Source organism: Heptranchias perlo, chromosome 6, assembly GCF_035084215.1.
Source record: "Heptranchias perlo isolate sHepPer1 chromosome 6, sHepPer1.hap1, whole genome shotgun sequence".
In the NCBI taxonomy this organism is placed as follows: domain Eukaryota; kingdom Metazoa; phylum Chordata; class Chondrichthyes; order Hexanchiformes; family Hexanchidae; genus Heptranchias; species Heptranchias perlo.
The window spans coordinates 89,877,532-89,900,100 of NC_090330.1; the positions used below are offsets into that span (position 1 = coordinate 89,877,532).

Genomic DNA, 22,569 nt, shown 5'->3' on the forward strand with positions numbered 1-22,569 from the left:
TCTATCTGTTGTCAGACATAACACTGGCACCTGTTATGCCAACGTAACAAATTGAATATAGTTCCAGTTTGATCCAGTTTAAGGAACCAGTAGGACCACTCTAGATTCAAGGCTTTGGTGAAAACCTCAATTACCTGCAGTGAATGATGACAGACGAGACTTGCTGAAATGCATCCAGAGGTAAAAATTAACTAAATGTTTTCTGAAGAAACAAAGAGGTATTAGAGGAAAGAAAGTGTTTTGGTTATATTGTTTGGACTTCATTTAATGATTCTGTCTGGCCATACTATTCCTGTCTGAACCTGTGGTTTCCTCTCGTACTGAGCAGTATTACTATTGCAACACATTGTCAGTAGGGTAAAACTAACCTGTCTCACGACAGTCTAATCCCAACTCATGTTCCCTATTAGTGAGTGGACAAACCAACGCTAGGTGAATTCTGCTTCACAATGATAGGAAAAGCTGACATCGAAGGATTAAAAATTTTCAGATGACACCAAATTGGGGGGGTGTATTTAACACAAAGGAAGAATGCACCAAAATGCAAGAGGGCATTAATAATCTTGCAGAATGGGTGGGTAATTGACAAATGAATTTCAATATAGATAAGTGTGAAGTGGTGCATTTTGGGAGGAAGAATAAGGAAGCCACTTACTGCCTGGATAATAAGGGTCTAACCGGGATAGAGGAGCAAAGAGACTAAATCACTAAAAGTAGAAACCAGGTTAATAAGGCCATAAAAAAGGTAAATCAAGTACTAGCGTTTATTTCTAGAGGGATATAATTGAAAAGCAGAGATGTTATATTAAACTTGTATAGAACCTTGGTTGGACCACACTTGGAGTATTGTGCATTGTTCTGGCCTCCATGTTATAGAAAGGATATAGAGGCATTAGACAGGGTGCAAAAAATTCACAAGGATGATACCAGGACCGAGAGGATATCCTTATCAGGAAAGGCTGAACAGGCTGGGGCTCTTTTCGCCAGAAAAGCGAAAGCTGAGGGGTGACCTGATAGAGGTCTTTAAGATAATGAAAGGTTTGATAGGGTAGATGTAGAGAAAATCTTTCCAACTGTGGGGGAGTCCAAAACCAAAGGTTATAAATATAAATTAGTCGCTAATAAATCCAATAGGGAATTCAGGAGAAACTTCTTTGCCCAAAGAAGAATGTGGAACGTGCTACCACATGGAGTAGTTGTGACAAATAGCATAGATGCATTTAAGGGGAAGCTAGATAAGCACGTGAAGGAGAAAGGAATAGAAGGGTAGGCTGATAGAGCTAGATGAAGAGGGGTGGGAGGAGGCTCGTATGGAGCATAAACACTGGCATAGCCCAATTGGGCCAAATGGCCTGTTTCTGTGCTGTAGTTTCGATGTAACTCGATGTAAAAAGTGACCTCACTATGAACGCTTCTCTACCACAAGCCTACGAGTTGCCTAAGGTGACCTAAACATCTGGAGCTGCTTCACTAAGTAAAACATTGAATAGATCAAGTCTTCCAGTGCCCACATTATTCCAACATCATCAAACTAGTCTTGATCATCATCATCAGCTGGGGAGAAGGTGGGGAAGGATAATAATGGGCCAATAGCAGGTATTGACAGTAACCTTTAAATTCAGCATCAGTGACCCCAGAAAGAGTTCTGAAATCATTATTGATGAGTAAATGGCAATAAAATAACTAAGGAAGGTGACACAGCTAATCCACTTTTTGCACTTTGAAGTCTAAGAGCTGAGTGTGATCAAACAATATTCAAGCATCAGTGTTGTGTTGCACTTCGAAAGAATATTTAGCACAACTGGTCAAAACTGTAAGCTCTGACAGTGTCCAAAGATGTTAAAGTTGTTCCTGTAGGGTCAACTTTTATTTCCCAGTTTTAATAGAGCTGTTGAGAAGGTACATTTCTGTATTCAACGGTTTTTACCTGCTCTCGTTCAGACTAAGTGAAATCTGTGAACCAAGACTGATGCACTAATGCTAAATACAATATAAACAAAGTAATTGGATTTAATTTGAAATCAAATTTTTGGAGGATTGGAAAAGGACATAGGAACGACATTATAAATTCTTGGCTGGGGAGGGATGCTTTTAATTAATACAATCAAATTGATTGTCACTGATGGGCCTGATATTGCTGCAATGTTTAAAAATTAATCAGCAAGCGCTGGGTTCAGATTTGTGCTTGACACTGAAAAGACTTTCCCATTTGTTAGATGCTACGCGGCAATCTAAGATTCAAAAATGGGGTCTGAAATGCGTGTGCACACTCTTGAAGGGAAAAACACGGCATGAAGGACTCTTCCCCACCAGCGCTGTTTAAAGAGATTATGAAGAACTTACGGGTTAGTTGCTGGATTATTTCTTCTAGCTGTTGGTGTAATTGTATGAGTTTTTGGAGGTTTCCTATGCTTGACTAAAGTTTCAATAATCTACACGGAGTGGTCTGGCTGGTCTTGCATTACTTTTCGTGTCATTTAAAATATTGTGCTGAAAAAAGTTGCTTCCAGGCATGGGTGGCCTGCGAGAGCTTTCTCTGGGAATTGAACATGACTAGGAGAATGAAAAGAAACCATGCAGAGCCGGACAAGCTGCTAGAAGAGGGGGGAGGAGAAGGAGGAAGTGGAGGAGCAAGTGCAAGAGGAAGGGAGGCTATAACGTTGACAGGCCCTTTCTGCCAGGGCTCTATGTGATCAGATTATTCATGAGCATCACCAGTAACCTCAACTGCACCTCCCCGTTCACCAACAGTTCCACACTCCTTGCCTTCCTCTCTCACAGTCCATCACATCATCCTCTTTATGATTACGTATTGGTTCCTTCCTCAGTTCACCGCAGAAATAAAAACCACCACCAAATGCAAATTCAAATCCAGATTAATCAATTCACTCATTAAATGATGCATACAAAATTAAACTATTCATCCTTGTGCATTCCCTTAGTGCCTGTTTTCCATGTGCCTTTACCTTTCCTAGTGATCTAACGAGATGCTTCCCCAGTGGCTGGAGCATGGGAAGTGGAAGGCTGCTGACCTTCAGTTGAGGAGAGTGCAGATGCCCTTGGAGGACGACCTCAAGCAGCTCCAGGCCATGATGGCCCAGCTTCAGACTGCACCATCTTGGCCTGGGCTGCAGCAGACTGGGCTGGCTAGCTGGCTGACAGGCAACAGCAAGGGCACAGGCAAGGTAGCAGGGGTGGGAGCAGGAATGGTGTCATCTTGAGCAAGGACAGCAGGTTCCAGTTCCATGAAGCCACTTCCACTCTCCTGGGGCAGCACCTCAGCAATCCTGGTGATCTGTTGGAGAACAGATTGCTGGTCTGCTATGATGCCCTGGAAGCCCCTTTCAACTCTGGTACCCAGAGTCATGATGGCAGCAGTCTGAGCTTCCAAGGCAGCAGTCAGACCCTTGATGGAAGCTGTGACATCGGTCATCAGATACTGCACCATGGTGGCTTAAACTGGTGTGCTGATGGAGGTAAGCACCTGTTGAAAAGGATGGGCTCCAATCTCTGCGCAAAGCTTTGAGCCAAGTTGGAGCTGGACTCCTCCATGCTCCTTGACATTGTGTGCAGGCTTTCAGTTACTCTGGAGGCAGATATCCATTCTCCGTTGCTGCACGCATCCAAAACCTGTGGCATTGATTTCCCACCCTTCCTCAGGCAGGCTCCCTGATGCAGGAATCCCAAAAAGGGCTCTCCAAATTATTTAAGATGGTAGCCAAAATGATTTTCAAATGATCCTTATCTCTCCCTGTCTTTGTCCCTCTGCCTTCTTCTCCATCTCTCTTTCTCTGTAAGAATAACCCTTCAAAATAGTTTCCCTTACATGAACAAAGTTCCACAGTACATATTTTACCTTATTTTGAATCTTATTTGAATACTGTTAAAGCCTCTGACCTCATACATTGAATGCTACACAGTTTGTCATCGGGGATCATAATGATGCATGGCAGGAGTAAGACTGGGCATGACCAATTTTGTTAGATCAAAATCCTGAAACCCTAGAGGAAAATTATATTTAATTTTTGTACTTTTAAACCCACATTTGCTCACAGTGTAATCCTTGGCAATAACTATAAGCAAAATAACCTAATTCTCAAAAGTTTTTACAATTGGTTGGGGCTACTAAATTCTCAGGCTCTCAGGCACCTCTAACTAAGGATACTTAGACTGAGGACTTGATGTTCTACACCGGGGGCGGGGGAGGGGGGAACATGTCCTATTTCTGAACAAGCCCATCTGTGAGCGGCAGGGTGAAGGGCCAGCCAGAATAGCTGAGACTCATTAGCATGTTGCTGGCTGACTTCCCGGCCGCAGGAAGCAGCTGCCTGGCTATTAAGATCAGGCAGTAGGAGGCCGCCACTGAGGCTAGAGGGAACGGTCCCCGGCACTAAGATAAGACTTAAGGAGAGGGATCCAACAGGCATCGAGGAAGCCTGGGGTACGGCAGGCCCAAGGTTTCCTTGTTGGGCCCGGAAGAGCACTCCTGCTCCTTCTGACCCATAAGGAAACTTAAAGATTTTTGATAGCTTTAGCCTGGCAGGGAAGCCACCACTGCTCTCCCGCTCATGCCTCAGTTGTATATTTCAGTCGGGTCCCTGTGACGTCATCAGAGCCCAATCTGCATATATAAAGAAAGACCCCGTCAGCTTCAGGAGAGTGCACTTGATGCCTACAAATTAAAATTGCTCTTGGACAGATCGGAGGGGGAAGCCAGTGGGTAAGCCTCATGTTCCATTTTAACTCCCCCCATTTCTGCTGGGTAGGGGTATTAAAATTCCTCCCCTGATAGTCTGAAAAAAATATTGGGTATAAATTGGACTTTATTGTGCCAGTTTAACAAGTGTAAAACAGGTACAAGTTCCAATTTTGGAGAACAATGTCCTCTATCCAAAGAACACCTGGAAGACATCTGACTCGCTATTGGGTCAGGCCCTATTTGAAGCATCCCTGACAGCCACCTTGAACAAGTGATAAGCCCCGTACATATGTCGGGATTTTTCATCGGCCGCTGTGGCATAAGCAATGGCCGTCAACAAAAGCAATTTTTAAAAAAATCAGAAATCATTCCTGTGGACCCAGGAAGAGCAGAAGTCCTCCCCCAACTCCATAGTACTCACAGTTCCCCCACCCCCATCACTTTGCGACTTCACCCCCTCTCCCCCACCTCAGGCTTCCCTGCGTGGCACCCTTTTCAAGCTGTAAATTGAATTTCCACCTGTATATATTTCTAATTCCCTTCACTAGTTTCCTTCTCTCTTCTTCACTACTGTTTTTTTTTCCTTTCCTCTGCCACTTTTCTCTCTCTTCTTCCCTTCTGAATCTCTTACTCTCTTTCTTATGATGCTCTCCCTTTGCTGGTTCTCTCTTCCTTCATTTCCTTATTCCTCTTTATCTTCCTTTTATCACCTATTGACCTCATCTGAAGTTCTCATCATTTGGAACACCTCTATTAGATCTCCTCTTAAGCTATTTTGTTCTATTGAGAAGAGCCTTGTTTCTCCAGTCTTCCTCATATTTAAAACCTGTTACCCCAGTATCATCTTAGTTAATCTTTTCTCCAATGTTTCCATGGTCTTGACCTCCTTCCTAAAGTGGGCAACTAAAACTGGACACAATGGGGGACAAATTAAACTTGCACCAAAAACAGGCACAAAGTGGGCAGAGTGACCGTGTGCCCAGTGACAGCAGCGAGAGGCACAAGCCAAATTTGTGCCCGTGCTTCATTTGATTGTGATTGGCGAGACGTCAGTGCGACCCGTGCTGTTTATTGGCAACTCGCAAATTGGGGTCGGGGCGAGAACTTGGACAGCAGTGATGCCATTTATAGGAAGCCAGCACCTCTAAAAGGATGCTTCAGCTGTACTGAATTTGATTTAATGCTGCAAGTAGAGATGGAAGGCAGAATGAGTGCTACAAGGGCACCACAATTTTCTGACACTATCCTGGAGGTCCTTGTGAAAGAGATCACCAGGAGGAAGGAGGTGCTGTTTGCAGCTGATGGGAAAAGGGTTACAAGGCAAATAGCACAGCACCAGTGGGCAGAGATGGAAAAGCAAGATACTGGGTGAAGCATAGCACCCAGATACTGGCTGCAATGCCGCAAAAAAATGAATGATCTGACCAGACCTGCTAAGGTAAGACTCCGACTCAATTCTTTCTGCTTAGCCCTGCACCCCCTGTCATCCAGCTCGCACAAGCCTTCCCTCCCCACTTCCCATGACTCTCCTCCAATCACAGCAGCACATTTCATTGTACCACCTTCTTCTGCTACTTGCACATTCTGCATCTCCCACCATCCTCACAATTGCTCCCCTCACTTTGTCACATCCATGGCATCTTTCACGTACCATCTACACTATTCTACCCTGACATGCACATCCTCTCAACCCTTCAATGGGCCATACTCCCCTTCCTCTTGCAGGACAAGCTGGCACATTAAAAGAAGAAGCAGACATGGACAGGAGGAGGGCCACCATCCCTACAAAGAACTGCCCCCAATGGAAGAGGCTGCAATTGAAGTAGTGGGCAGATGGCAGGTCAGGAACATCACAATTGGCGAGACCGGAGGATACACAGGGTTTGTGGCTATTTTATCCTCCTTTTCTCTTCTTACTGAATTTGCTCCTTCATGCACTCTGCTTGACAAAATCGTGCTGCTTTGAGCTGCTATTCCTCTGGTTCTGCTAACCCTTACTACTAACTGCTAACCCTTGTCATTTGCCTCTCTTTCCAGGTCCATCACAAGTAACAAGTTCAGCTGCAGCAGAGGAAGAGAAGGACAGTCCTCCTGAAGATACATTGACCTTACCCTTGCAGGCACTAGCTCAGAAGGTCAGTTAGAGCGGTCTGCACAGGGAGATTCACCGAGCACGTGTGCAGGAGTAAGGGCAGGGAGATCGGACGACCCAGGAACTGGTGAGCGAGGAGGGACAGCCTGCATCCTAGACCTGCTGCAGAGAGCACAGATGATGATTTCAAGGACTCAACCTATAGAAGGAGAACTGATGTCTGTGCACCAACAATTATTCAATGCATTGGACTGCCTAACCAAGAGCCTGTGCACAATGTCATATTTTATGGAGGAGTCCAGCTCCAACTTGTATGGGGTCATCACGCAGGGCATCAAAACAATGCAATCAACCATGAAGCATATGGTCACCTCTATGCACATTGCAGTGGGGTCTTTAGTTATAGGGCCTGTGGTGACAGCTCTGACAGCTTTGATGGAAGCTCAGACTGCTGCCATTATGGATCTGGGTTCAAACATCTCCTCCAGCTTGCGAAGCAAGAAGGAAAGAATGTATTGGGGTTTCCAAAATGCCACATCACTCCTGCTCTCTGATCTTACACTGAACTGCAGCCCCATGGGGATGGGAGTGGCACCATGGAAGAGACACATAGGGCTACATTTTAGCACCCGCTATCGGGTGCGTTCCTGGCGGGGGGGCTCCGAAAATCGGGGAATCCCGGAGCGGGTCGGGAGCCCGGCTCCAACCTGCCCACTTCCGGGTTCCCCACAGACGCGCCGACGTGCGCGTGCAGCCCCCGCATGTGGGACTCCCGCAGGCAATTAAAGCCAGCGGGGTGCCACTTAACAATATTTATCTAGCTATTTCTGTTCATTAACAGACCTGATTAAGGGAATATGTGAGGAGGGGTGGGATTTTAGAGACAACTGGGACTGTTTCCCATACTGGGGGAAACACTCCTCGTTGAAATGGACGTGTTACAGCTATCAGCCTGTGGCAGCTGCAAAGGTCCATTTGACAGGTTGGGGGGGAGACCCTCACTCATTGCAGGAGGCCACTCTGTCACTTGGGACAAAGGTTGGCCTCCACCACCCTCCTCCTGAAAATCAAATTCACCAACTTGCACACTTACCCCGGTGTCCAGAGACATGTACCTACCTTGCGGACCCCCTCAGATGTACATCTTCCGGATGGGGGCCGCCGTAGCTGCAGTCATGACCTCCTCAGAGGGCGAACAGCATCACCAGCCTCGGCGGCCACCTCTGACACATGGAGCTCCACAACACAGTGCTGTGACACATCCACCTGCAGAGCAGGAGGGAGGGCAACCGCAGAGAGAGATGCGTTGCAGGGGGCACTACCCTCGCCACAGGGTCCACAGACCGAGGCTCAGCTTCCTGGACCTCTCTGAGCAGCAGTGCACACAGAGGCTCAGAGTCACTCAACATGTAGTCATGGACATTTGCTGCCTCCTTCATGCCGATCTGCTCCCGGCTGGCCCGAGCACCATCTTCTTACCTGTCGCTGTCAAAGTCACCACTGCCCTCAACAACTTCTCCTCCGCATCCTTCCAGGGTGCCACCGGGGACATCGCCGACGTCTCTCAGTCGTCTGCACAAAAGAGCCCTGCAAATACACCAACACCCACTTTGCAGTGACACAATGGGTGGCATCAGGTGTGGGTCTTCATTGTGATCCTCAGGAAAGGGCATTATTGCACAAACCAGACAAGATTCGCAAAGACGTGGCAGTAGTGGTGCCAATATAATATGTAATGTGAGTTGGTCTGAAATCAATAGAAGTAAAAACCATGACAAACCCTCAAACACCCTTGTGCATCCCCTTCATGCTCACGACACCTTTGCCTGACGCTTCCTACTGCACATATGTGATGCATGCCCTGTGGCTGCAGCACAGGTAGTGGCAGGTTGAGTGAGGCTGACCATGAAAGAGATGCATGAGAGGGTGAGTATGAGATAGAGCCATGAGATTGTATGAGGATTGGGTTGAGTGGTAGTGGCAGGATGAGTACTGGCGAGGTGAGTAAGTGCAGGTAAGATAAGGATGAGGTTTGAGTGGGTGTTAGGGGTGATGTGACAGAGTAGTGTTGGCAGTGCAGAAGGAGATGTGGGGTGGAGGCGGTGATGTGGCAAATGGAGTGTAGGGGAATGAGTAAGTGTACTCACTTTGGCTGACCTACTGAGGCCATTGCAGCTCCTCCTGCACTGTATGCAGGTGGGCGATATGTTGGTGGTGCAGGTGACCTCCTCTGCCACCTTGAGCCAGGCCTTCCTGGTGGCAGAGGCATGCCGCTTCCTCCCGCCCGCCGGGAGGAAGATCTCTGTCCTCCCCCTCCTCCTCACCCCATCTAATGATACCTGGAGTGAGGCATCATTAAACTGGGAGCAGCCTTCCCCCTGGGCTGCTCCATGCTGTATTTTTTCCTATTTCTTGCAGCATCTGTCAGTGGAGGACTCCCCCTTTAAATAGAGCTCCTCCTGCTGACAGAGCTTACTGCGCATGCGCAGTCCACCCGACACGCAGCTCAGCAGTGGGGACCACGAAAGACCAGGTAAGTGGATCCAATTAGGCTGCGATCGCGCGCGGGGCAGACTGATTTCGCCGGGCGCGTGGCCCACCCGCCCTGGCAATATCGAGCCCATAGGGGCCAATTTTCGGGTGATGGAACGAGTGCGTTGGGGGCGGGGGAGATCCGAAAATCGTTAAAATCCGGAGCGGGTTCGGAGCCCGGCTCCAACCAGCTGACTTCCGGGTTCCCCAGTGATGCATCTGGGTGCGCGCTCCTCTCGAATGCGGGAGTCCCACAGGCAATTAAAGATGGCGGGATGATAATTTGCAGTTTGACCGATAGTTGAGGTACTTGAACTATTTGATTGACTAGACATTTTGGCAGGGGTGCAATTTTGAAGGATCCTCAGTGTGTTTCCCGTGCTGTGGGAAACATTCCCTGTTGCAACAGACGTGTTTCAGGCAGGAGCCAGTGGGAGTTGAAAATGCTAATTTGACAGGTGGGGAGAAAACATCATTTATTGCAGCAGGGCACTCTGTCACTTCAGATAAAGTTTTGGCTGCAAGATCTTTGTGTTTTCACTCAAAATTCTCCCTTTCCACCCAGAACTCTGATGTGCAAACACATATACCTACTTTGCAGATCCCTTCAAACTGACACCATCAGGATGGGGGGGCGCCATGGCTGAATTCACCACTACATCCGAGGACGAGCAACATCAGCAGCCTCGCCAGGCACAGCGTCCATCTCCGCCACGTGGAGCTCCACAACACAGTGCTGCGCCACGGGAACCTGCAAAACAGCACGGAAGGCAACAACAGAGAGAGCAACATCGGAGGAGGCACTACCCTCGCAACAGGGTCTACAGGCCGAGGATCAGCTTCCTGAACGCCTTTGAGGAGCAGTGCATACGGGCGCTCAGAGTCAGTCGCCAGGTAGTCGCAGACATCTGCAGCCTCCTTCATGCTGAGCTGCTCCCGGCTGGGCCGAGCAGCATCTCCTTACCTGTCGCTGTCAAAGTCACCACTGCCCTCAACTTCTTTGCCTCCAGATTGTTCCAGGGTGCCACCGGGGACATCGCCGGGGTCTCACAGTCGTCTGCACACAAGTGCATAAGGCAGGTCACCGACGGCTTGTTTCGCAGGGCCTTGCACTACGTCAATTTCCCCATGGATGACCTCAGCCACATGAAGAGGGCAGTTGGATTCCATGCTGTGGCTGGGTGCAGGACGTAATCAATTGCACCCGTATAGCAATTCCAGCATCTCCACACGAGCCAGGACTGTTCATCAACAGGAAGGGCTATCACTCCATCAACACTCAGCTCGTTTGTGACCACCGCAAGAGATTCCTTCACGTGTGCACCAGATACTCTGGCAGCTGCCATGATTCCTTCATCCTCTAGGAGTCCAACACCCCGCCCTCTTCCATGCACCGAACACCAGCCAAGGCTGGCTCCTTGGGGACAAAGGATACCCCCTGTACACGTGGCTCATGGCACCTCTGAGGAATCCCACCACAGGGCAACACCGTCAATATAACAACAGCCACATCGCCACCAGATCTACAATTGAGCATGCTATAGGACTGCTCAAGATGCGCTTCAGGTGCCTTGATCATTCTGGGGGAGCGCTTCGATACGCACCAGAGAGAGTGGGACGCATTATAGTTCTGTGTTGTGTCCTGCACAACAAGGCACAACTGAGAGAGGTGCAGCTTGAGGAGGCCCCATCCACATCTGCCACCCACTTTGAGGAGGAGGAGGAGGCGGAGGAGGAGGAGGAGCAGGAGCAACTCATGGGCAGAACAGCAGCTCACCTGTATGCTTGTGAGGCCAGGGAGTCAATGATATGTGAACGGTTCTCCTAACATCAGTCAGTGTGAAGAGTCCAGTCCTCACACCACCTGGATAGAGCAGTGTCCACGCCAGCACCCCTCCGTCCCTGCACAAAACAGTCATGCAACTACGCATACACCCACTGTAGAGTGATCCAATGGGTGGCATCAAGTGTGGGCTCTCATGGTGAAATTCATGAAAGGGCCTTATTATGGAAGCCAGTCAAACATGGTCAAGACGTGGCAGTGGTGGTGACAATAATAATATTTAATGTAAGTTTAATAAACAGCAAATACAAATAAAAAACATGACCAACCGTCAAACACCCTTGTGCATCCCCTTCGTGCTTACAAAACCTTCGCCTTTTGCTTCCAACTACTTCTACGTGGTGCATCCCCTGTGGCTGCAGCAGAGGTAATGACAGGTTGCTCTTGTTCATGCCCTGACCGATTAGATGATTCGGGCCTACGCGCTCTGGGTTTTGGTGCCCGTGAGGTCCCTCCAAAGGCTGCTCCACCTGCACCTGTGCAGGGGCAGACTCGGCCACCTGGAGAGGAGGCAGCATTGCGGGTACTGGTTGAGAGGGGGGCAACAGGTGAGATGTGGGAGCGCTTAGAGTGGCGTCCCCGCTTCCTTGACCCCTTTCGCCATCATCCCTCCCCTGGGCCAGGCCCACACCACACTTACTACTCTGTTGGACGACAGTTTGGAGGACATGTGTGAAGCCTTGTAAGGCCAGTGCTGGAGTATCTGCCTGCCTGTTTAAGGCGGCAGAATGTTGTTCACTCTGAGGCCAAATGGCCGTTGTCAGGGCCTGAATGGACTCATTTGTGAGTCGTGCTTGAAGCTCCATGGAAGCTAGCCTTCCCTCCATCGCAGCCTTCCCACACTTAGCTGCGACACCATCTCAGAGATTCCCTCCTGTACCTGTGCCACCATTCCACTCATCCAGGAGTTGGACTCCTCCATCTTCTGCGTTATTATGGAGAGTACACGTGGCACCTGTTCCAGCACCTCACAAATGTGCTGCTGCCCCTCGATCATTCTCCTTTTAAAGGATGGCCCCCAGGGTTCAGCATCTGTGTCCAGCTGAGAAAAGCCTGGAGAGGAGTGCTCCCATCGAGGTGGACTCTCCACAGCTGCCCCTGCCACCAGTGTCTGCTCGTGCTCACATATGTGTCGTAATTCACCATGTGCGACCCCAATTAACTGCGGACTGGGACCCACTGAGGTGTGTGTATCTGTGCTGGTGGATGGCTCGCTCAGATGTGACAGTGCACCCTCAGAGGCCGGCAGTTCCTCTGAGGAATCGCCCTCTGCCGTCACAGCGGTCGCTGAACACCCTGTAAGAGAACAGAAGGCAATATTAAGTATCACAGATGTGTCATGTTGCAATGAGCATACTGAGATGCTGAAGATGGCAAGGCATGTTAACATCAATTCATATTGTGTGTGCTGAATGTTAAAGTTCTGTAACCAGATGCTTGTCAGGTGTCAATCACGGCATCCCCAACGAACATTCACTCGAGGGTGTGGCTCAGCTCCAGCGCCTCCTGCTCGGCGTCTGTGAGGACAACGATCTCCGGTCCTCGCCACTCCTGTGCATTCTGGGCTCTCTTCTCCTAAAACGGGATAAAGTACAGACACGTGAGTGAGTGATGGTGATGTGGCCAATCGATGAATGGATTGGTTTGGGTGCGGCTGACTGTGAAAGAGATGCATCAGAGGGTGAGTATATGACAGAGCCATGACATTGTATGAAGATTGGGTTGAGTGGTAGTGGTGGGGTGAGTAATGGGGGGGTGAGGAAGTGCAGGTAAGTTGAGGATGAGCTTTCAGTGGGTGTGAGGAGTGATGTGATAGAGTAGTGTTGGCAGTGCAGAATGAGTTGGGGGGTGGGAGTGGTGATGTGGAAGACGGAATGTAGGAGAATGAGTAAGTGTACTCACTTTGGCTGACCTAGTTAGGTCATTGAAGTCCTTCCTGCACTGGATCCATGTGCGGTAGGTGTTGCTGCTGCTGATGACCTCCTCTGCCACCTCGAGCCAGGCCTTCTTGGTGGCAGAGGCAGGCCACTTCCTCCCGTCTGCCGGGTAGTACACATCCCTCCTCCTCCTCTCCCCATCCAGTTGCACCTGGAGTGAGGCATCACTAAATCTCAGAGCAGCCTTTCCCCTGGGCTGCTCCATTGTGCTGTGTGGGTGCTTGCTCCAGGCGCAGCCATTGGAAGACTGCCCCTTTAAATAGAGCTCCTCCAGCTGACAGCCTGTGATGCGGTTGCGCAGTCCGCCCGCTGCGTAGCTTTCGGACGGCAAACCCGGAAGCCACATTAAGTGGCTCCAACTGACCCGCGATCGCATGGGGAATGGAGAGATTTTATTGGGCAGGTTACCTACGCGCCCAATCGCACCCCCCTCCCGCTGCCATCCCGCCTCCCCGCTAATATCGGGCCATACTGTCCTCTCTCGGGCTGACATCACATTACTCCCCCGCCAGCCCCTCAAACAGTATCTGTGTTTGTACCAGACAACCATCTGGGCAAGACTGCCCTGGCTCCTGCTGAAATTCTGCAGTCTGCAGCCGGGCCCTTTAAGGCCAGAGCTCCTCGAGGTCACTCACTATGGCCATCTCAAGTACCCTCAGTGGATAATCAGCAATCTTTCACCTCCACTGTTCTAGCTACTGGGTTAACATCTTGTAGGAGCACCAGATTAGACAAAAGAACAATTAAGGCAGTTGCCTGAGGGTGACCTTTAATTTCCAAATTGGTTTGTTTCCAATTGGAAAACAAACCATTTTGAACCAGTTTCCTGTTGTGCAGAGTTTCTATGGATTGGTGCTTGTTTGACCATGTCTAGTGATTTGATAGAAATACCCATGCTGGTTTAAAGTTGAGAGTTTTCATTTGGAGGATGGAAGGATCGGGTCTGAAGGTATGAGGGACTGTTGATACAGGAGTCGTTGGGGGAGGAGCGGGTTTGGGGGTTGATTCAACCAAAGTGTTTCTCGATGATCAACTGGGTGTACAGCTCTGGCAGCTGGCAAGACTGGTGGCCCTTGTTCTCCCTTGGCTTCTTGGTGCTTTTCCTGCGCCTCTACTCCTTCCTCCTCAGCTGGCTTTATGGTTTGCTCCCTTTGCAGGCCCAAGTTATGGAGCATGCAGCAAACTAAACTGAATGCGAAGACTCTCTCAAGGCAATACTGCAGGACACCTCCAAACCTTTCCAAACAGTGGAACCTCTGTTTCAGGATGCCGATGGCTTCTTCAATAAGAGCTTTGGCAGAGTTGTGGCCCTGTTTGTAGCACTCCTCTGCATCTGTGCTCGGGTTTCTGACAAGTGTCATGAGCTACGTGTTCAGGGGAAAACCCTTGTCCCCAAGTAGTCAGCCTTCACCCAATGATCTGGGTGGAAGCAAGGATGAAGAGATCATGACAACTGCCAGGCAACCGGGCACAGACCTGCATGATGCGATTCCTGTCAACGGACATCAGATACGTTCAGTGAGTGGAAGCCCTTCTTGTTCCAGTGTACTCCAGAGTCTTGGTGAAGCATACAAGGCTATGTGGGTGCAGCCTATGAAATCCTGCACATGGGGGAGCCCTGCGATCCTGGAGAAGCTCAAAGCTTTGCCTTCCTGCTTTGCTGTCTCCATAAGGAAAATAATGAATTTGTAAGTATTAGTGAAGAGAGTATCCATAACCAGCTTGGTACAGGAACATACAGCAAATTGACTGATCTGTTGCTAGTGTCACCTGCTGCAGCCTGAAATGATCATGAGGTGTAGGAATTCAGGTTGCAATAGGTGGCAGAGCTCTGTCACAGCCTCTCTGGTGAAGCAGAGCCCACCGAACACACTGGTCCTCAATTAATTGCAGGTAAAATGTTCTGTTCCTGTACATTTGCATGGTATAAGACCTCCTTGTGCCCTCTCCTCCTTCACTCTCTTGTCCCAGCAGCTTGTCCCAGATACTGACCCAAATCCTGCTGATACAGCTTCTTTCCCGACTGTTGTCGCCAAGGATTTGTGGGCGGGTTTAGGAATGAACGAATCCACTGGATTCGTTCATTCCTAAACCCGCCCACATATCCTTGGTGACAACAGCCGGGAAAGAAGCTGTATCAGCAGGATTTGGCAGAAGGGTCCTTAACCATGCACATGACCCTCACATTTACATATTTATTGGGCCTTCGCTGTTTTCAGGCTGCTGCCCTGGACAACTAAAAATCGCCCATGTCAAAATAGCTTCCAGCGCACTTCCAGTCTACAGTGGGCACAGTATATCGCAACACAAAATTCGGAGACCCACTGCACATTTTACATGGGAAAAACAAGTGGCCATCTGTTGAATTTCTCTCCCAATATTCTAACTGCAACCAAACATATGGGGATAGATTTTAACCTCACGAATGGGTGGGTTCGGGGCGGGTGGGAAGGTAAAAATGAGAAAAATCTAAAACCCGCCTCCAATCCGTCCATTTCCAGTTTTCATGGAGGCGGGTTGAGGGGCGGGCGGCCAACCCGCTCTCAGGAAGTGGGTCAGTCAGTGACAGCTTTAATAGAGGCTGCGGGCCTCCATTTTGAAAGCTTTTTTATTTTTAACTCCTGGGGGCCAAGATTCCTGGGCCTTCTCCTTCACCTCACATAAGAGGTGAGAAATGCTACATATAAGTGCCTTTATTGCTATGCTTGTGGGCCAGGAGGAGCAGGAGTGTTTCCTCCAGGCCCAACAAGCCTACCTACCGTGACCCCACAAACTCGATCGACTGATCCCCCCGCATGTCCGACCCCCCACGATCTCCGACCCCCTGCTGACCCCTGACCCCGATGACTCCCCCGATGACCGATCCCCCCAATGACCCCCAACCCCGCCCCCTGACGATCAATCCCCCGATGACCGACCTCCATGACCTCCGACCCTGGCCCCTGATGACCCCGATCCATGACGACTCCCAAAACCGACCCCACACCCGATGACCAACCCCCCCATCTACGACTTACCTGCTGGCATCTGCTCCATGGCTGTTCTCCTGTCTGACTGACGGCCAGTCTGTCAATCTGGCTGGCTGTCGGGCGGGAAACCTACAAAAAAAGAGAAAGGTGTCCTTACGTCAAAATCGTAAGGACGTCCGGGAAACCCGTACTACTGGGTTTCCCGTCAGGAAATCTCCCTCCCACCCTCTTCCTGGCTCCCGGTTAAAATTTACCTCATGATTTGTGTAGGCTTAGCGTTACCTCTGTGCTTTTGTACCCTGTGCCCCTATTTATAAGATCCAGGATCCCATGTGTTTTCTTTTATCAACTTTATCAACTTATCAGCTTGCTTTTAAAGACTGTTGTATCTGAACATCTAAGTCTCCCTGCTCCTCGACTCCCTTTTAAAATATAGTGACATAATATCATATAATATCATTATAAATATATATCACCTGATTCTTCCTCCCAAAATATATCACCTCACATTTTTCCGAATTAAATTTTATTGGCATCTATCTGCCCAATCGACTAACCTGTCTCCTAAAGTAATTTATACTTATCTTCAAAGTCCCTATTTGTGTTATCTGCAAATTTGATATTGTGCCCCTATACACAAATCTCTCGCTCTCTGTCTTTCTTTCTCTCTCTCTCTCTTTCTATCCAGAGAGAGAGAGACAGCAATGACCCCAACACCGATATCTTGGGGACATCACTGTTTATCTCCTTCAAATTTAAAAGATATACATTAACTCCCTGCTTTCTGTCCTTTGACCAACTTTCCATCCATGCTGCTGAAATCTGTTTGATTCCTTTGTCCCTTCATTTATCAGCTGCCTCCTATTCAGCACCTTAAACAATGCATTTTTGAAAATCCATATATACAAGCTCTACTGAGTTTTCTTTATCAGGCAGCCCCAACCAATGCTTGAACACAATATAATTTCAGAAAATGCTGGCAACACTCAGCACCTCAGTCGTTATCTGTCTAAATTTCAGATTTCCGGCATCTGCAGATTTTTATTTCTTTTTATTTATGTCACTTTCAGTTGGTTTATTTTTAAAGTACACTCACCATGTCACAAATTAACACTTTGGAAAAATTGCAAAATTATGCAAAGTTGCAACAAAATGTCCACACTTGACTAGGAATTTTCTCCACAGTGTTTTCACGGAGTCAAATCCTGGAACTCCCTTCCCTGATGCTGTGGGAGAACCTTCACCACATGGACTGCAGCGGTTCAAGAAGGCGGCTCACCAGCAACTTCTCAAGGGCAATTAGGGATGGGCAATAAATGCCGGCCTCGCCAGCGACGCCCACATCCCATGAACGAATTTTTAAAAAGACTCAGATTGCAGCATTAGGTGTAGGTGCATCCAGAGAGTTGCTGCTGAGTCTCTTCAATTGTGAGAGATGGCTGTGACAATCTCACAAACTTAAGCCCTGGGCTTCTCAGAGGGCCGTAGATCGTTGATGAAAAACACTGTTAAACATTTTAAATAGAGAAAATGCTACTGCATGGATCAGTTTAATAATTTTCTTGTAAATTTATATCTTTCTAATATTACAAACCTTATAGACAGAAGTAGCTTCTTAACTTCAAGGGTTAAGTTACGAGGAGAGATTAACAAATTGGGGTTGTATTCTCTAGAGTTTTGAAGGTTAAGGAGTGATCTGATCAAAGTTTATAAGATATTAAGGGGAACAGATAGGGTGGATAGAGAGAAACTATTTCCGCTGGTTGGGGATTCTAGGAGTAGGGGGCACAGTCTAAAAATTAGTGCCAGACCTTTCAGGAGTGAGATTAGAAAACATTTCTACACACAAAGGGTGGTAGAAGTTTGGAACTCTCTTCCGCAAACGGCAATTGATACTAGCTCAATTGCTAAATTTAAATTTGAGATAGATAGCTTTTTGGCAACTAAAGGTATTAAGAGATATGGGCCAAAGGCAGGTATATGGAGTTAGATCACAGATCAGCCATGATCTTATCAAATGGCGGAGCAGGCACGAGGGGCTGAATGGCCTACTCCTGTTCCTATGTTCCAATGATAGTCAGTATACAAAATGGCAGCATAAAGGATTTTTAACAAATATTTGGAGCAATTTGATTGTTCCTTTGTTTATTGGTCGTTGTTACTGACTAGCCACTTTTGATTCATTGTTTTGTGAACTTCATGATTGGTGCTTTTCATTTCAAGTTGCTATTTGCTGATTGGTATGTTCTTATGATTTGTTGGTCTTTTAGAAATTGGAAAATTGAGCTGATCAGATGCAAGTGCGTTACAAAAGTCTGTTTGTAACAGGATGTGATGCCTGAGGTGAAGCAGACACAGGATCATGCAATATACATTGTTATATCCTAGTCAATCTGCTGTAGCATTGTACATGGGTAGTCAAGACCTGTACTATATTGAAATAAAAACAGAAAATGCTGGAGAAACTCAGCAAGTCAGGCAACATCTGTGGAGAAAGAAAGAGAGTTAACGTTTCAGGTCGTAGACCTTTCATTAGAACTGGACGATGTTAGAATAGTTAAAAGTTTTTGAGCAAGTACAGCGACAGGGAAAAGGGGGGAGGGTGGGGAGGGGAGGAAAGAACAAAAGGGTCTGTGATAGGGTGGAGGGCACGAGTGATTAAAAGACAAATGGGATGATGGTGCAAGGCAAGGAAAGTGGTAATGGGACTGGTTAAAAACAAAAGATTGATCAGGAGTAGCTGTAAATGGCAGCAGCAGAAGCATTACCAGCATGAGCTGAGCGAAAAAATGGGAGCAGTGGTTATGATCTGAAGTTATTGAAATCAATATTGAATCCGAAAGGTTGTAAAGTGAACAATGAGGTGCTGTTCCTCGAGCATACGTTAAGCTTCATTGGAACAGTGTTAGAGGCCGAGGACAGAGATATCAGATTGAGAGTGGGACGGGGAATTAAAATGGCAAACGACTGGCGGGTCAGGGTCATGCTTGCGGAGAGAGTGGAGGTGTTCAGCAAAGCGATCACCCGGTCTGCGTTTGGTCTCCCCTGTGTAGAGGAGACCGCATTGTGTGCAGCGGATACAGTATACTAATTTGAAAGAAGTACAAGTAAACTGCTGTTTCACCTGGAAGAAGTATTTGGGACCCTGGATGGTGGAAAGGGAGGAGTGAAGGGGCAGGTGTTGCATCTCCTACATTCACATGGGAAGGTGCCGTGGGGAGGAGAGCGGGTGTTGGGGGTGATGGAAGAGTGGACTAAGGTGTCGTGGAGGGAGCGGTCCCGTTGGAATGCTGAAAGGGGAGGGGAGGGGAAGATGTGTTTGGTGGTGGAATCGTGCTGGAGGTGGCGGAAATGGCGGAGGATGATACGTCGAATGTGGAGGCTGGTGGGGTGGAAGGTGAGGTCAAAGGGGACCCTATCATGGTTCTGAGAGGGAAGGGAAGAGGTGAGGACAGAAGTGCGGGAAATAGGACGGACATGGTCGAGGACCCTGTCAACTACAGTGGAGGGGAATCATTGGTTAAGGAAAAAGGAAGACATATCGGAAGCACTGATGCAGAAGGAGATTTCATCAGAACAGATGCGACAGAGATGGAGAAACTGGGAGAAGGGAATAGAGTCCTTACAGGAAGCGGGGTGGGAGGAAGTTAATTAAGGTAGCTGTGGGAGTCAGTGGGCTTATAATAGATATTGGTTGACAGCCTATTCCCAGAAATGGAGATAGTGAAGTCGGGGAAGGGAAGAGTCGGAAATGGATCATGTGTAGGCGAGGGAAGGGTGGAAATTGGAAGCAAAGTTGATGAAATTTTCCAGTTCGGGGCTAGAGCAGGAAACGGCATCAATACAGTCATCAATACACCAGAGAAATGTCCCATCGCCTTCGTCTCCGTGTCCACTTCTTTGGCCAGGAGTCTTCCCCCCACACAGCGGACCCTTTCTCCCGTCTTCAGAATTCTCATTCCACCTGGACACCTCCCTCTGGCCTCTTACCCCCTCTTGATCTTTTCATTGCGAACTGCCGGCGTGACATTGGCCATCTCAGTTTCTCTACTCCACTCACTCACTCTAACCTACTTATAATAGATATTAGTGAGGTTGAAGGCTGTGGAGGGAAGATCTCCAGAGGAGATGAGGTCAGTGATGGTCTGGAACTGGCTTGACGTTCGGCAGTGGGGTCATGGTACAGGAGGAGATAGGAGGAGGTGTCGGAAAGTTGGCGTTCAGCCACCACAAGGAAGAGGTCTATTCACCACACAACAACACCGCCGCCCTTGTCAGCAGGTTTAATGACAATGTCAGGGTTGGACCTGAGAGAACGGAGTGCTGCAAGTTCAGAGTGGGCTTATAATAGATATTAGTTGACAGCCTATCCCCAGAAATGGAGATAGAGAAGGCGAGGAAGGGAAGGGAAGAGTTGGAGATGGACCATGTGAAGGAGAGGGAAGGGTGGAAATTGGAAGCAAAGTTGATGAAATTTTCGCCTGGCTTCGCCTGGCTGAACTTGTTCTTACGTTGAACAACTTCTCCTTTGACTCCACTCACTTCCTCCAAATAAAAGGTATTGCTATGGGAACCCGTATGGGTCTCAGCTATACTTGCCTTTTTGTGGGATACGTGGAACATTCCTTGTTCCAGTCCTACTCAGGTCCCATCCCTCACCTCTTTTTCTGGTACATTGATGACTAGTATCAATGCCATTTCCTGCTCTCGCCACGAACTGGAAAATTTCATCAACTTTGCTTCCAATTTCCACCCTTCCCTCTCCTTCACATGGTCCATCTCCGACTCTTCCCTTACCTTCCTCGACTTCTCGATCTCCATTTCTGGGGATAGGCTGTCAACTAATATCTATTATAAGCCCACTGACTCCCACAGCTACCTTGATTACACTTCCTCCAACCCACTTCCTGTAAGGACTCTATTCCCTTCTCCCAGTTTCTCCATCTCTGTCACATCTGTTATGACAATACCACCTTCTGCACCAGTGCTTGCAAAATGTCTTCCTTTTTCCACAACCGCGGATTCCCCTCCACTGTGGTTGATAGGACCCTCGACCATGTCCATCCTATTTCCCGCACTTCTGCCATCACCCCTTCCCTTCCCTCCCAGAACCATGATAGGGACCCCTTGTCCCCACCTTCCACCCCACCAGCCTCCACATTCAACGTATCATCCTCCGCCATTTCCGCTACCTCCAGCGCGATCCCACAAACAAACGGATCTTCCCCTCCCCTCCCCTTTCAGCATTCTGAAGGGACTGCTCCCTCAGCGACAATCTAGTCCACTCTTCCATCACATCTAACACCCGCTCTCCTCCCCACGGCACCTTCCCATGTGAGCGCAGGAGATGCAACACCTGCCACTTCACCTTCTCCCTTCCCACCGTCAAGGGCCCCAAACACTCCTTTCAGGTGAAACCGTTGTTTACTTGTACTTCTTTCAATTTAGTATACTGTATCCGCTGCTCACAATGTGGTCTCCTCTACATTGGGGAGACCAAACGCAGACTGGGTGATCACTTTGCTGAACACCTCCACTCAGTTCGCAAGCGTGACCATGACCTGCCGGTCGCTTGCCATTTTAATTCCCCGTCCCACTCCTACTCTGACCTCTCTGTCCTCGGTCTCTTACTATGTTCCAATTAACTCAACGTAAGCTCGAGGAACAGCACCTCATCTTTCGTTTAGACACTTTACAACCTTCCAGACTCAACATTGATTTCAGTAACTTCAGATCATAACCACTGTTCCCATTTTTTCGGTCATCTAGTGCTGGTAATGGTTCTGCTGCTGCCATTTACAGCTACTCCTAATCAATCTTTTGTTTCTTAACCTGTCCCATTACCACCTTCCTTGCCTTGCACCATCATCTTTTAATCACTCGTGCCCTTTACCCTATCACAGACCTTCCCTTTTGTTTTTTCCTCCCCCACTCCCTCTCCCTCCCTCCTGGCTCTGTACTTGCTCAAAAACTTTAACTCTCTTAACATTTTCCAGTTCTGATACAAGGTCTTAGACCTGAAACGTTGAGCTCGATTTTACAATGGTGGCATGATGGCAGCGGGAGGGGGGGGCGAAGGTCCGCGTGGCAAACCCGCATGAGCAAAACTTACTGTTTCCGACACGATCGCATGTTGATTGGTGATGATTAACGTCCTCTCCGGGTTTTGTGCCTGGTCAGGAACTGCAACGCAAGGGGGGAGGGGGGAGAGAAAGAGAGAGAGAGAGCGAGATGTCATCCAGCGTGGACTGGGGGTGGAAGATCCGGGGGGAGAATGGAAGATCGGGGGGGGGGGGGAAGGGGACGATCGGGAGGACGGGGAAGATTGTGGGGGGTGAAGAGGGGGACATCGGGGGGTGAAGAGGGGGACATCGGGGGGGGATGAAGAGGGGGACATCGGAGCGGGAGACATCGGTCATCGGAGCAGGGTGCAAAAGTAGGTTAATTTAGTGTTTTCACTTCCACCTATGGTTTTTAATTTAATTTATTTAGTTTCT

General features: G+C 48.5%; 2 protein-coding genes across 2 annotated transcripts in view; both read left to right on the plus strand.

Moving 5' to 3' along the window:
• On the plus strand, nucleotides 1-11,442 carry LOC137322571 (putative nuclease HARBI1). The gene is made up of 2 exons (XM_067985487.1): nucleotides 1-180; nucleotides 9,925-11,442. The coding sequence occupies exon 2, from the start codon at nucleotides 9,963-9,965 to the stop codon at nucleotides 10,515-10,517; it is 555 nt and encodes a 184-aa protein (XP_067841588.1). The 5' UTR covers nucleotides 1-180; nucleotides 9,925-9,962; the 3' UTR covers nucleotides 10,518-11,442.
• LOC137322570 (uncharacterized) overlaps nucleotides 2,223-22,569 on the plus strand; it is a 25,886-nt gene continuing 5,539 nt past the window's right edge. The window contains exon 1 of the mRNA XM_067985486.1: nucleotides 2,223-2,345. Within this exon, the coding sequence (XP_067841587.1) occupies nucleotides 2,292-2,345 (54 nt within the window). The 5' untranslated portion in view covers nucleotides 2,223-2,291. The remainder of the gene's footprint in view (nucleotides 2,346-22,569) is intronic.

Excerpts from the sequence above, each read along its gene's own strand:
- LOC137322571 (XM_067985487.1), top strand. The coding sequence starts at position 9,963 with ATGGCTGAATTCACCACTACATCCGAGGACGAGCAACATCAGCAGCCT.